The sequence below is a fragment of the Penicillium alfredii genome, assembly GCF_028826965.1.
Source record: "Penicillium alfredii strain IBT 34128 chromosome Unknown utg000012l_segment0_segment0, whole genome shotgun sequence".
In the NCBI taxonomy this organism is placed as follows: Eukaryota; Fungi; Ascomycota; class Eurotiomycetes; order Eurotiales; family Aspergillaceae; genus Penicillium; species Penicillium alfredii.
In genome coordinates this window covers 493,750-507,858 of record NW_026622709.1, presented here as the reverse complement: position 1 = coordinate 507,858, position 14,109 = coordinate 493,750, and the positions used below count along the sequence as shown (strand labels likewise).

General features: G+C 51.9%; 6 protein-coding genes across 6 annotated transcripts; 4 read left to right on the top strand and 2 right to left on the bottom strand.

Moving 5' to 3' along the window:
• Positions 1–80: 80 nt before the first annotated feature.
• Positions 81–2,209, top strand: NUU61_009722 (mRNA-binding ribosome biosynthesis protein NOP4; the record flags this gene model as incomplete). Its single annotated transcript, XM_056660247.1, has 2 exons — positions 81–1,367; positions 1,442–2,209. 2 exons carry the CDS (start codon positions 81–83, stop codon positions 2,207–2,209), a joined length of 2,055 nt encoding a protein of 684 aa, XP_056506745.1.
• Positions 2,210–2,459: 250 nt separating this feature from the next.
• On the bottom strand, positions 2,460–2,989 carry NUU61_009721 (putative progesterone binding protein; the record flags this gene model as incomplete). Its single annotated transcript, XM_056660246.1, has 3 exons — positions 2,460–2,638; positions 2,707–2,802; positions 2,881–2,989. The coding sequence occupies 3 exons, from the start codon at positions 2,987–2,989 to the stop codon at positions 2,460–2,462; spliced, it is 384 nt and encodes a 127-aa protein (XP_056506744.1).
• A 987-nt stretch (positions 2,990–3,976) lies between these two features.
• On the top strand, positions 3,977–6,393 carry NUU61_009720 (putative general amino acid permease (Agp2); the record flags this gene model as incomplete). Its single annotated transcript, XM_056660245.1, has 5 exons — positions 3,977–4,308; positions 4,708–4,736; positions 4,903–5,125; positions 5,187–5,922; positions 5,989–6,393. Coding segments are annotated over 5 exons (1,725 nt in total), but the record flags the coding sequence as incomplete, so codon positions are not given.
• A 368-nt stretch (positions 6,394–6,761) lies between these two features.
• Positions 6,762–8,610, bottom strand: NUU61_009719 (uncharacterized protein; the record flags this gene model as incomplete). The annotated part of the gene is made up of 4 exons (XM_056660244.1): positions 6,762–7,385; positions 7,595–7,604; positions 7,656–7,672; positions 7,723–8,610. The coding sequence occupies 4 exons, from the start codon at positions 8,608–8,610 to the stop codon at positions 6,762–6,764; spliced, it is 1,539 nt and encodes a 512-aa protein (XP_056506742.1).
• A 505-nt stretch (positions 8,611–9,115) lies between these two features.
• NUU61_009718 (flavin-containing monooxygenase) lies at positions 9,116–11,063 on the top strand (the record flags this gene model as incomplete). Its single annotated transcript, XM_056660243.1, has 3 exons — positions 9,116–9,333; positions 9,385–10,773; positions 10,826–11,063. The coding sequence occupies 3 exons, from the start codon at positions 9,116–9,118 to the stop codon at positions 11,061–11,063; spliced, it is 1,845 nt and encodes a 614-aa protein (XP_056506741.1).
• A 53-nt stretch (positions 11,064–11,116) lies between these two features.
• On the top strand, positions 11,117–13,912 carry NUU61_009717 (transcription factor domain-containing protein; the record flags this gene model as incomplete). Its single annotated transcript, XM_056660242.1, has 4 exons — positions 11,117–11,121; positions 11,397–11,612; positions 11,769–11,891; positions 11,941–13,912. The coding sequence occupies 4 exons, from the start codon at positions 11,117–11,119 to the stop codon at positions 13,910–13,912; spliced, it is 2,316 nt and encodes a 771-aa protein (XP_056506740.1).
• Positions 13,913–14,109: the final 197 nt, after the last annotated feature.

Below are 14,109 nucleotides of genomic sequence, written 5' to 3'. Positions count from 1 at the left end.
CATGCGCTGCAGTAGTTTTCTGCCGCCAATTTTTTTTTCATCGCTGCTTTTCACTCAAACCGTTTTTCAACAACGTCAAAATGGGCGAATCCAACAAGAAACGTCGTCTTTCAGGCGATGGATATGACCAGGAAAAAGTCATTGAAATCGATACCCCTCAAAATGACACGGCCGAAGCATCGACGTCGCGCCAGCCCAAAAGAACGCTTTTTGTTCGATCGTTGCCCTCCTCTGCTACGACCGAGAGTCTTGCGGAACACTTCTCCCAATCCTACGTGATCAAGCACGCTGTTGTTGTCAGCGATCCCCAAACCAAACAGTCCAAGGGATACGGTTTCGTGACCTTTGCCGACCTCGAGGATGCGCAGAGCGCGCTGGAAGAGCTCAACGGATCCGAGTTCGACGGAAAGAAAATTCGAGTCGACTACGCCGAGTCCCGCCACCGTGAGATTGATGAAAGGCACGGGAAGAGTGTGCCCTCCGCCGAGGCTCTCAAGTCAAAGCAGGAGCGGGAAGACCAGAAAGCCCAGAACCAACCGCCCAAGTTAATCGTGCGCAATTTGCCATGGAGCATCAAAGAGCCGGATGACCTGGCGCTTTTGTTTCGCAGCTTCGGGAAGGTTAAGCATACCGCTCTTCCAAAGAAAGGGAATAAACTGGCCGGGTTTGGCTTCGTTATCCTGAGAGGCAAGAAGAATGCCGAAAAGGCCCTGCAAGCAGTCAATGGAAAGGAGGTGGACGGGCGCACCTTGGCTGTTGACTGGGCCGTGGATAAGGAAGCATGGGAAACTGCCAAGAAGGATGATGCCGAAGAAGAGCAACCGGATGAAGAAGAGCCCGCGGATGTGGACATGGAGCACGAGGGCTCGGTGGAAGAAACCTCTGATGACGATGCCTCGGAGGACGAGGACGAAGACATGGAAGATTTGGACGAGGATTTGGAAGACGATGACGAAGAAGAAAAGGAGGACGATCGAACATCATCTACGATTTTCCTGCGCAACTTACCTTTTACCTGCACGGACGAAGATCTCTATGAACACTTCACTCAGTTCGGGCCACTGCGCTATGCCCGTGTGGTGCTGGATCACGAGACTGAACGCCCTCGAGGCACCGGGTTTGTGTGTTTCTGGAAGCCCGAGGACGCAACCACATGCGTGCGCGACGCTCCCAAGGACACCAACCCGGTGGCCCCGAACAAGGATAAATCCAAGTCTAATCCTGCAGTCAAGCATTCTGTGTTGCAAAACGAAAACTCCGACCCCAGTGGTCGATACACCATGGACGGGCGGGTGCTCCAGGTTGCGCGAGCCGTGAGCAAAACCCAAGCCACAAAACTGGAAGAGGAAGGAGTTTCACGCCGCATGGTGCGCGACAAGGACAAGCGCCGCCTTTATCTTCTGTCCGAGGGAACGATTCCTCCAACTCCCCGCTGTACAAGAAACTGTCCCCCTCCGAGATCAAGATGCGCGAGGACAGTTTCAAGCAGCGCGAGACGTTTATCAAGAAGAACCCGACCCTCCATCTGAGTCTTACGCGACTTGCGATTCGCAATATCCCGCGCCATATCACGTCCAAGGACTTGAAACAGCTCGCCCGCCAGGCCGTCGTTGGATTCGCCACGGACGCAAAGAAGGGTCTGCGCCAGCCTCTTTCCAAGGAAGAGCAGCAGCGATCCGCCGAAACCATGAAGGAACTGGACCATCAACGGAAACAGAAGGGTCAGGGTATTGTGCGCCAGGCCAAGGTTGTCTTTGAGACCCGCGAGGGTACCAAGGTCACCGAAAAGAGCGGCGCAGGCCGAAGCCGAGGCTACGGGTTCATCGAATACTACACTCATCGACATGCGCTCATGGGCCTGCGGTGGCTCAACTGTCATGCCATTGAGGTCAAGGCGACCCCCGGAGACGATGAGAAAGACAAGGACAAGAAGAAGCGGTTGATTGTCGAGTTTGCCATTGAGAACGCGCAGGTCGTCAAGCGCCGCAGCGAACTACAGGCCAAGTCCCGCGAGGAACCCAAGGGCGGCCGGCAAAAGAAATCGCAGGATGATGCTCCGGCGGATAAGGGGAAGAAGCGGAAGCGCTCTGAAAGCCGCGGCAAGGGCAAGGATGCAGAGGGTGAGGGCGACACGGAGGAGAATAAGATTGCCAAGCGGAATCGTATCATCGCCAGGAAACGGATGCAACGGCGCAAGAACAAGTCTTGAGCTTGTGTTGTTCTGCCATGTGTATAGAGTTGAGATAATGTCCGGGGCTACACCCAGCGAGTTGTCTGTGTACCTAAGAGCTCATTCCGAGATACCATCTTTTCTTTAAAAAAAAAAGAAAAATACACCAATCAAAAGCACTATAGTTTTATCCTGGCATTTATTCATGTTTGAAACCGCGGGTATAGTTCATACAAGCCGTCCACACAAGGACGGGATGCTCTCGAGATCCGTTATATTTACCCAACACTCAGGCGTTCGTCGCACCTTCAACCTTACCAACAATGTTGTACCGCTTGCTGAAAAAGGTAAACCATTCATCGAGCACGGTCTTCTCCTTCTCCTCGAGGTCATACCACTCGGGCACACAGTCTTCGGGTTTAAGCGACGAGCTCGCCAGGGCGCGAGAGGGATCCTTTCCAGCAAAGACTACAGCTAATCAGTGCCTGGTCCACCCACGCCTTGAGCAGGAGAGAAAGAAGAAGGCAGAAACTCACCGCGATATTGCCCCGACGGGCCGTAGGCAGCATTGCGGCTCACATCAAAGACGACTCCCTTGATGGCGACCAAAGTCGGGCGGTTGGGATCGGTGCCTATGTGCATCCATCCATGCCTTGCATTAGCCGGGGGATCGGGGGGAAATCAATCCCATCCAAGGAAGTCCAACCCACCGTCGCTCTTGGCCAGCTCCTCCTTGGAGATGGGGTCATCTTTGGGCGGGTCAAGCTGGACCGGCACCTTGGGAGAAAAGCGCTTGGGCTCGGGCTCGTGTTCGACCATTATGGAGGATGTTCAATGCGAAAGGGTTGGGGAAAGTTGGAGAGTTGCGAGTTGGAGGGAGAGTAAAAGGCCGTGGGGCAGGCGGGGTTATGCTGACGAACGCGGCATTCTGATTGAGCGATGGGGTTTGTATGGCAATGCGATATGAAGTCGAGTATCGAAAAATAGTTAATACTGCTTGGAGAACATCATTGCCACTGTTACTATTGGTATTATTGCTATCTTTCCTGCCCTCTCTTTTTCTGCTGTTTGGTACCCCGGAGTATACCATGACGTCAGAGACCTCGGCCGGGGACATGGTTTTTAACAGTCAGAGCCTCCAGCACCCTTCTAACTCTTCTGACTCTTCTGACATGCACTTGACCTGACCAAATATTCAAGCACATTGCACATTACCAAAAATGTCCAATCCCCCGCATCCCCGTTGTGTCCTGTCTACCTCGCACGAGATCGACACTCATAACCACCCAAGACGAGACTCTACGGATTCTGAGGTGATCCACCACCTTTATTTCGAAGACAATGACAGTTTCTTCCCGCCTAGTTGGCTTGGGAAAAAAACTCCCGTTCCATCCCAGCCAAAGCCCTCAGACGAGACTTCCTCCCGCAGTAGTTCCAGAGATAGGAACTCGCGTGCGCCAGAAAGGCACATGGTCCATGAAGGACATTAATCAGAATGATATGATACAAATTGTTCAATATCTGGTGTTGCATTTCCCACATTCTTTGCTGGGTGATTGTGCCATTCGATAAGCCAACTTGAACCTCGGCACATGCTCCCCCACATCCCGGTTTACTTCGGATTGCCCCGAATGTACTTGCGCGCAGGCTAAGACTGCCAAGCAGGCAGATTTTTCTCATCTTTTCCCGTCTTTGATTTTAGGGATTTTCTCTTTTCCTTCGTGGCTTCTTCCAGGTTTTGGGTGTTTCTTGCTTGATGCCGCAATTCCCTCCATTTTCTTCGCAGGTGAATCAACCACCTTCACAATGTATCCCTCCAACTCAAACCAGTCCCATACGCCGATGACAGCTGCCATCCAGCGCGCGGAATCTCCCCGCGATGCCGATCCCGAGTCAAAGCTCACCAAAGGCGTCGGCAAGGGCACTGAGGTCACGGAAAAGGACTCTATGGATCGCAACGACTCGATCGATGGCGGGTCCATGAAACACACCTATGATCACACCCGCCGCAAGCTCAAGCCTCGCCATGTGCAATTGATCGGGATCGGTGGCACAATTGGTACGGCGTTGTACGTCCAAGTCGGGAACAACCTGCGCACCAGCGGTCCCGCAAGCTTGTTTCTGGGATTTAGTATTTGGTCAGTTGCCATTCCTCCCAGTTGTTCAATTGACTATTTTTTTTTCTTTGCTCTGTTATCGTTTTGTTTTTGGGTTGTCCGACTATTCTTCCGGTATATGGTCTGGTCTCCCTATCTATGCGACAAATCAATATCAACTCTAGTCGAACAAGCGAAACAGACAAAGAAAGCCGAAGAAGAATCAAAAAGGAGAAAAACACTTGACACCTTCACAGACCCCGAGGGATGTAAGCAGATCTATACCAGTCAGATGTCCATATACTTCACCGGTAGTCCGCTTGATATAACCCCATGCATCACCCGAAGCAACCAAAGATCAACCGTCGGACACCCATGAGCTGTTGATTTCTTGTTTTACTACCTCTGGTGAACGGAGATCTTATACTGTGACTTTTCTAGGAGTGCTATCATCTTGATCATCACCGTTTGTACGATTCATCCTGTCCACCAGCAACCCTCGTCTTTTCATCCCAAGCGCCCTGAACTTATGAACTCCGAAAGCGCCACTCGTCCAGTTCATTGCCCCTGCGCCTTTTGCTCCCTTTCTTGACGCTCAACTTGTAATCTATTACAAAAACTCACGATGTTCTCTAGGTCTGGCAGAGATGGTCACTTACTTGCCAATCTCGTCACCATTCATCCGATTCGCCGGCCGCTATGTCGACGAGGCCCTGGGTGTTGCTGCGGGATACAATTTCTTTATCTTCGAGGCAGCGCTGGTGCCGTTTGAGGTTGTAGCCGTGTCACTCATCATCCAATACTGGACAAGTGCAATCCCCATTGCCGCAATGAATATCATTGTACTGGTACTCTACGTGTACGTGAATATCTCATCTTTCTCTGGGTATTTTCACAGGCAGTTGCTCATTTCCCAACAGATTACTCAATGTCTTCGCCGTAAAATGGTACGGCGAAGCAGAGTTCTGGCTATCTCTAGGCAAAGTCCTGCTAAGCACAGGCCTGATCATCTACACGTTCATCGTCATGCTGGGCGGCAACCCACTCGGCGACCGGTTTGGGTTCCGGTACTGGAACGAGCCGGGCGCCTTCAATACATACTACAGGGATGGTGACCTCGGTCGCTTTCTTGGGTTTTTATCCGCCCTCATCGCGGCCAGTTTTACCATCGCCGGCCCCGACTATGTCTCCATGGCTGCCGGTGAGACCATCAACCCACGCTTCGTGCTGCCCAAGGCCTATAATGGCGTCTTCTACCGTCTCACGGCGTTCTTTGTGCTGGGCGTTCTCTGTGTTGGTATCCTCGTCCCGTACAATGACCATACCATGGCCGCGGCCTTTGATGGTGGCAAGCCTGGTGCTGCAGCTTCGCCCTATGTCATTTCCATGGACCGTCTGCACATCCCGATTCTGCCGCATATTGTCAACGCCGTGGTTCTCAGTGCGTGTTTCAGTGCCGGGAACAGCTATGTCTACTGCGCCAGTCGCAGTTTGTACGGTCTGGCCCTGGAGGGCAAGGCACCTCGAATTCTCACCAAATGCACCAAACGAGGCGTGCCGATCTACTGCGTCGGAATCGTGCTCTTGATCGCTCTGTTAAGCTTCCTGCAGGTATCCAATGGCGCCTCGGTGGTCCTCAATTGGTTTGTGAATTTGGTATGAAATATGGCAAAGACTCCATCTTTCTTTTTTGGGCGGAACAATCTACTAATCGATGTATAGGTCACCGCGTCTCAACTAATCAACTTCTCCGTCGTCACCTTCACCTACATCCGATTCAAAAAGGCTCTGGACGCCCAAGGGATCTCGCGCGAGAACTTGCCGTACAGAAGCTGGTTCCAGCCCTACATTGCTTACGTCGCATGCATTTCCACCACCATCATGGCCTTTGTGGGCGGATATACGGTATTTCTGCCGGGGCATTGGTCCATTCCTACTTTCCTCTTCTCGTATACGATGATCGGCGTCTTTCCGGTGCTGTACATTGGCTGGAAAATCACCCATAAAACCAAGTTCCTCGAGCCATTGGAGGTGGATCTCACTTCTGGCCTGGCCGCTATCGAGGAGTATACTCGAGATTTCGTGCCTGCGCCACCAAGGTTGGTATTTAACTCGGATATTTATATTTGTGTGTATTCTTGTTTGGCTAACTGTGGAATAGAAATGTTGTCCACAAATATGCTACCAAGCTCTTTGAATAGAGATATGGTTGGGAAGGGTAACTTGGACAAGATTTGACCATAGACATCAACACCCAGGGAGGCTGGATTACGTCTCCAGCCAGACTACATTAAGCAGTCAAGGAGTGATTAGGCTGAAATACACAAAGACTAGTCTGGTTTCCTTGGTCGAGTTCGTAGTATGATTGAAATGATCCAGAGATATCTCAATGAACTTATGCCAGTGTTATGAGATGTGACTGAGTAGCCTTTTGCTACTTGTTTTCCAGACTGTTTGATGCCGTAGTTATTGGTTCATCTGAGCAATTCGATACATCACTTCGACTCGCCCTCTCCCCCAGCAGCTTTCAACGCCTCTAACCGCTGTTTATTCCGCTTCCCCAGCACCCGCAGCGTAGTCTTGCGCTCCATCTCCGTCATTTGCTCCCAATTCGAGATCCGCGACAATGTCCCATCCACATTCACCACCATCGGGCCCAGGTGGTCGAGTTTAGCCGCCGAGCCATCGACCTCGAGCCGGTGCTGGCCCTGCGAGTCATTCTCATTGGACTCTTTCGCCGGGAGGTAGAGATGCTGGTCGTCTTGCTGTTGCTGTGACTCTTGGGGCTGCGACTCGTGGGTGTCTGGTTTAGAATTGGAGGGTAAGGCAGAGTTGGACCCGGCCATTGTGTGCGCTATGCGGATGGGTTCTGCGGATTTGGAGATTGCGCACTGCGGGAACAGGATCGTCGATAGTCGCGTCGCTGGGGTCTGGGGGAGATGCGCAAGTGCGCCTGTTGAGGGGGCCGATGCTCGTGTGAGGATTGGGTTCACGCTGAGATGGAGGAGGGCGGCTCGGTAGGCGCGGGAGACCAGCATGCTGCTCTTACGACGGTGGTTGATTGGGGATTTTGAGGTGTTGGAGCAGAACTCGGTGGAGCGGAATGGATATCCACCGAGCTGGGCTTAGCCAAGTACATCAGTGCTGTTGAACACAGAAATCGTTGAATAAATAATGAGAATAATAATATGCAGCAGTATGAGGATATGAGAATCTGACAATATGAAATTACATCCTGAAATAAGGAACCTACCTTTTCTACATAACTTCAAAGTGAAATATTTATCTTCGAGTCATACAAAAGGTTCATGGATTTTCGAAGTAATACTCCCAAAAGGCTAGAAAATCGTCTTAAAATAGCATATCATGTCTATAATTACACGGGTTACCGGAACCACCAGTTCACCTACACAATGTCAACAATCAAGGTCCAATCCAAGGACATAGCACACTTACCGAAGCTGTCACGCCCTCTCCAATGCCTTTAATACCATGCCACCAGCCCTTAGGAATGAACAGGCCATCTCCAGCTCCCACATGCGCTTCAAACCCCGTTCCCGTCTCTGAACCGGCAGAAACCGGGACATCCCAGACCATCTTGTCCAACAGTGCTCGCTCCTGGCCCTGCATCATCTCCTCTCCCCGGAAGGCCGCCGCCTCGCGATCCCCGCTCTGGTTTAATTGCCGCCGCACCGAAGCAAACAAAGCCTGTCCGTCCGCCGGGGGCAATAGTCGCACCACCTTATGACCGGCCAGCTGCACGAAGAGGTTCGGGTTGGGATCGCGGTGGAGCGGGGTGTATGTAGGCGGATGTCCAATCCACACATTGGTGTCGTACACATCGCCTTTGCCTGCTTGCGCGACAAGCTCGGGGGTAGGGAAATCCTGTCGCAGGGCGAGAGGCAGGTCGAGGAGCTGGCACTGGGCTAGGTAGAGCCGGGTTGACTGCGGGGACGTCTCTGCCATGCACATCCAATCCAGGAAGAGTGTGAGCGGCGCGTGGAATTGTCGGAAGTTCAGAACTGTCGCGACCTGTGTGCCCGTGGTTGTTTCGCCTCGTAGTGATTCTGCGGCGAGCTCTGTGAGCTCGAGCGGCACAAACGCATCGGCGGCATGGGTTTGTAGGTACTCCACGTTCAAGCGATTCGTGGAGTCGAACCAATGTTTCACAGCGGGTAGGTCACGGAAATGAGAGCGCGGGAGGAGGGCCGGTCGTTCAGGCACGAAGCATTTTTGTCGGAAGGTGTCGATGCTAGCATCCTGCAGAGTCTCGAGAGTCCAGTAGCGGGCTGACGAGGTGCAAAGATTGCGCGCAAGTCGCGGCCAGACTCGGTTGAGGAGCATTGACGGATCTTCATTCACACCGTGCGGAGAAGCTCATCACCCTTTTTCCTCCCCCTTTCTCGGCTGGTTTTTGGCCCGAATCTTGAGAGAATCACCATCAATCAATCACAGAAGACAAAGATCAATGGTTCTTCCTTTGATTCCTTTGAGAGAAACTCTATTATTTCATAAAAATAATGCGACGCAGGAATAATCGCGAGTCATGTTCAACCGAGTCGGTGATGCCGATTACCGAGGCTACCGATCCTCCATACAAAACCGCAGATCCAACTTGAATGCTTTTTGACTTCACATTTCCTTTTCTCTGCTATTTTCCCTTGAGAAACATATATACTCACCGGCTGTGACGGACTCAATAGGGTGTTCTCGGGATTCACATGGTTGTCCTACATTTCACCTTGCACAGTATTTACTGCTTCTACACCCCGTGAACTCTCGCTGTGCCCCCTGCAACTACGCAAGGACCTGGTGGAAACTGCTCTTGGGCTATCATATTGCACCCAAAATGCCCTCGATCACGAGTATCCATAAGCGTCATGCATATGGCAAAGATGCGTATACCTACTATCCTGTTCTGATCATCGGTGCTGGTGAGTCCGGGGTGGCAATGGGATGCCGCCTCAGGGAGGTTCTTGGGTTCGATCAGTTTCGAATCTTTGACAGGCAGTCCGGCATTGGGGGCACTTGGTGGATCAACCGGTACCCCGGTGCTGCCTGTGACATGTATGAATGATCTGATCCCCACGAGTTTGATATATCTAACGCAAAATACAGACCAGCCTTGTTCTACTCTTTCTCCTTTTCTCCCAAGCATGACTGGTCCACTTTGCACCCATCAGGCCAGGAGCTTGCGCAATATATGACAGATGTCTGTGAGAAGTATGAAATCACAGATAAGATCCAATTCAACAGTGATGTGCGCCAGATTCGCTGGATTGAAGAGGATGAAGAGTGGGAGGTGACACTCTCACATCTGGTCCCTGGAACCGGGGATCTAGCCCAGCATGAACGTGATCAGCGCGCAGCACAAGATGGCTCTCATAGTGTCTACATCAAAACGGAGCTCGTGCGGGCCAAGATTGTCGTCAGTGGTGTGGGTGGTTTGGTCGAGCCCAAAACATGGCCCAAAGATATCCCGGGCATCGAAGACTTCCAGGGAGAAATCATGCACACGGCGCGATGGCGCGATGACATCGATCTGCGGAACAAGGACGTGGTCATGGTTGGTTCCGGGTGTAGTGCGGCTCAAGTCGTCCCGGAGCTGGCCAAGCCTGAAGCCAACGTCCGCTCCATCACACAGCTCATGCGCACTCCTCCTTGGGTACAGCCGGACCTCCTTAGTCCGAGGCTGCTTGCCTGGTGGGAGAGATGGACACCGACCCTGATGACCCATGTTCCGGGGCTAGCGCGTGTTGTTCGAGCCAGCTTGTTCTGTTTTTGTGAAAAGAGCTTTTTGGATATGTTCACCGATACTGCATGGGGTCGTCTCCGGCGACCACAGATCGAGCAAAAGTTCTTGAGAACTATGCGTCGACTTGCCCCCGAGGAGTATCACGAGATCTTGACTCCCAACTACAGCCTCGGCTGCAAGCGACGCATCATCGATGGTGCTTGGTATAAAAGTCTCAACGCACCGAATGTGGAGTTGACCACACAGCCACTGACGCGGGTTCATGCGAAGAGTGTGACTCTTGGACCGGGACGTCATTATCCCCCCAACAAGAACGAAGCGGCCGATGAATTGCGAGAAATCCCCGCCGATGTGATCATCATGGCCAATGGATTTGAAACCAACCGATGGCTTCATCCGCTGAAGGTGATTGGCCGCCAGAATAAGGATCTCGAAGATGTCTGGGGCGACAAGCCTGGGGCCTATCAAGGTATCGCGGTTGCTTCATGCCCCAACTTTTTCATGCTCTTCGGACCGAACACTGCCACTGGCCATACGAGTGTGATCTTTGCCACCGAGAATGCAGTCAACTACAGCCTGAATTTCATCAAGCCCATTCTGAACGGGCAGGTCTCGACGTATGAGATCAAAAAGGAGGCAGAGCTGGCCTGGACCCAACAAATTCAAAACCAGCTGCAGAGGACCGTGTTCCGACGGGGTCTCTGCGCCAGCTGGTATATCACTGAAGACGGTTGGAACTCGTCTACTTACCCGTAAGTCTCTCTTGTGTCTTGAGCCCCTGGATCCCACTGACGAGATACTCAGATACACCCAGATCCACTACTATCTGCGCTGCGCGTTCCCGATTTGGCGGGACTGGTCCGCGAAACTCACTCCAAAAGGGTTACTCCAAAAACGTGTCCGAAATGCCGCTCAAGCTTTTGTGCTGGTTGCTCTTGTCGCGGGATCCGCGTGGTTGTCGAGACACCCGCAACTTCAGACACAGCTAGTGCAGTCTCTCTTGGCCGGGAAGGATTGGGTGTTGTCAAATATATGGGCTTAAGGGCTTGATGGAAACTAGTTTGATTTTCCTTCTCTTCTATTCAATTCTATGGCATGATGTAATTATCCCGATCTTTTGGTACTCTGCCTCGGCTAAATCTACTTCATGCCGATATGTTTCTTTTCTCTTGGTCAAACTTGGTGGCTTCATTACACCGGAAGATAAGCTGAACAAACTTGTACAACCAGCACAACAGCAACTACTTTTCATCTCCTTGCCAAGGATTCTTCAAGAGATCTAGAAAATCAGCCACTGAAATATAAGCCGGGGAGGATCTATGAGTTGGCCAATGACGCCGCGGCGAAATCGATGAGTAAGCTAAATCCGGGGAAGAAACCCCGCGAAGGTTTCCGCACTGCAACTCCGCAGTGTCTCTCTAGTCGCCGTGCCTGCCATGGCTTCAGAATCGCCCCAGGTGGAAAGGACACCGCCGCAGACTGGCCCTGGCGACCAGCCGGCCACTCCAGCAGCTGATACAGCCAAAAGGAAGGCTGACCAGAACCACGGAACCCAGCGCACAAAGCGGAATCGCTACATCTCTATCGCATGGTATGGTATACCTTGATTCGCGTTGGCCCATCCACAATTCCTCAGCTGCTTCTTATACTGGCCTTATGGTTGGTAGAAAGCGGCATTGCATGAAAATAAATAATCTCCGTGGACACAGTTCCGCTCTTGGGTCGAGCTGACATTTTTTTGGTTTAGCAATGAATGCAAGCGCCGCAAGATCAAATGCAATGGCCAGGTTCCATGCCAGCGATGCGGTCACCTGAATCTGGAGTGTCGATATGCACCAAATTGCTGCAGCAATAATTTTAAAGAATCCGAGTATGGATACTAAGCTTGTCATGTTGTCCGAAGCTAACCATTAGACTAGAGAGTTCAAGTCCATGACCGATCAACTCTCGACGCTACAGGAGCAGGTCAACAGCCTTTTCAGTAGTATGAATGAACTACGCTCCCACAAGCCTTCATTTGAATCCCCAACTTTTGACCACGTCTCTCGTGATGATTCCCAACCAGTCTTCACATCCATTCCAGCCAGTCTGGCTAAGCCGCGAATTCGCCATCCACGATTCCACGGCCCGACGAGCTCGGCTTTTAACTTTGATGTTGCCAAGTCCAGCTTGCAGAATATGGGAATCACACCCACAGAGGATGGACCGGATGACTTGTCAACGGCACACGTCTCCCCGGCAGGTTCTCCGCCTCCCCACTTGGGACCTCTAGTTCAGACAATTCATCCTTCCAAAGATCCTATATGGACTATTCCCCGTCAGGAAGCAATTCGCCTTTTACGAGTCTACGAGGAAGAGATCGGAATGACGTATCCTGTGGTGACAATTACGAGTGTTGTTCATCAGGCCAATCTGCTGTACACATTCATAGAGGCGGCTACACGAACTGGCTTCGCACAGCGAGGTCTTCCTGGTGACGATGGACTCCTCGATGACAGCACAATCTTGTTGAAGTTGATCCTTGCCACCACGCTGGTCGTGGAGGGAGGAGGCCAAAGTGAACTCGGCCAGCGGTTATACTTGAGTGTCAAGCCAGTCATTGAATCAAAGTTATGGGAGCCACACGATATCAAAAACATTCAGCTCTATGCCATTGTGGCGACGTACCATTTTCACACAGATGACGACGCCATGGCATACAGAATCATCGGGATCGCAGGGCGCATGTCCCTCGAGATGGGACTCAACCGCCGAGATGCGCTGATGAAAGCCTTTCCAAATGATCAATGGCGCGAGGTCAACCGGATCTTTTGGACAGTCTACAGCTTGGACAGACGGTGGAGTTTGGGAATGGGTCTGCCATTTGTGATTCAGGACGAGGATATTGACTCCAAACTTCCCGAGCCGGTGAGACCATGGTACTACTCCACCTGCAATGCCTACTTTACTAACTTGCCGGACTCACAGGATGAATCTCTTCCGTATCTGCGATGTATGATCGCTTATAATCGCATCAGCCAGAAAGTTGTCTATTCTGGTGGGTCGGAGCGCTTATATTTTGATTTCAGGGTCTTGGAGTGGTGGAAGAAGCAAGTCCCAGAAGAACTGAAGTTTTCTCCCGTGGAACCCAATAATGGAGAACCGGTGAGCCGGGGCATGAGACGCCTCAGAGTGCTCCTGTACTTGCGCATGAACCAGCTGCGGATCCTCATCTATCGACCCGTGCTGCATTCCCCAGCCAGCATTGTGGAGGACCGAGGCCACGCCCAGACAGTAGTGGATGTGGCCAAGGACACGGTTCGGGTGCTCACTCGACTGAACCAGGTGTCTGATATCTACCGGACCCAACAGATTACATTCAACTACTTCCTCGTCGCTGCCCTTGCGGTTTTGTTGCTGGCTGTGGCGCATGCGCCGGCCGATTTCAACCAACAAGTACATGATGAGTTCTACATGGCTCTGGACCTAATCAAAGGGTTTAGCACCAAATCTTATGTCTCCAAGCGACTGTGGAAGACCATCAAAGGCCTGCGAGAGATTGGAGAGAAGCTGGGAGTCATGGCCCGCCCCTTTGGCGCTGACAATGATCCTCACTCAGCCGCGGCCGTGACCATGGCGGGCCTGGCCGGGCACTCCATCGACGATCTGTCGTATGGACCGATGAATGGAGTAAATGAACTAGGCAGCAGCCCTCTGAATGGCATCCAGATGAGCGACGAGCTGACGAATCTGTTCGAAGCAGTTGGGGCCTTTGGCAGCAGCTTTATTCCTCCTGGAGATAGCATCAATGGATTTGTGGGCGAAGGAGAAATCCAAAATACTGGCGAAGGACTGTCGGGAGTTCTGGGCGACGAGGGGGAATTCGCTCGAGTCATTCAAGATCTGTTTTAGCGATTGGAATACCCATTTCTCATTTTGTTTTCAATGGAGTCGAAAGTATTATATATGAGGGTAGATGTAGCTCACTCTAATTGTAGTGCCCTGTGAAGGTGATTCCTTCGATCTTCCGGCACTCGTGATCGTGAGGCCGTGACCCACCATCCCACCGCCCGCAACCGAACCTCTTCCTGATTCCGACCCACGTTGAT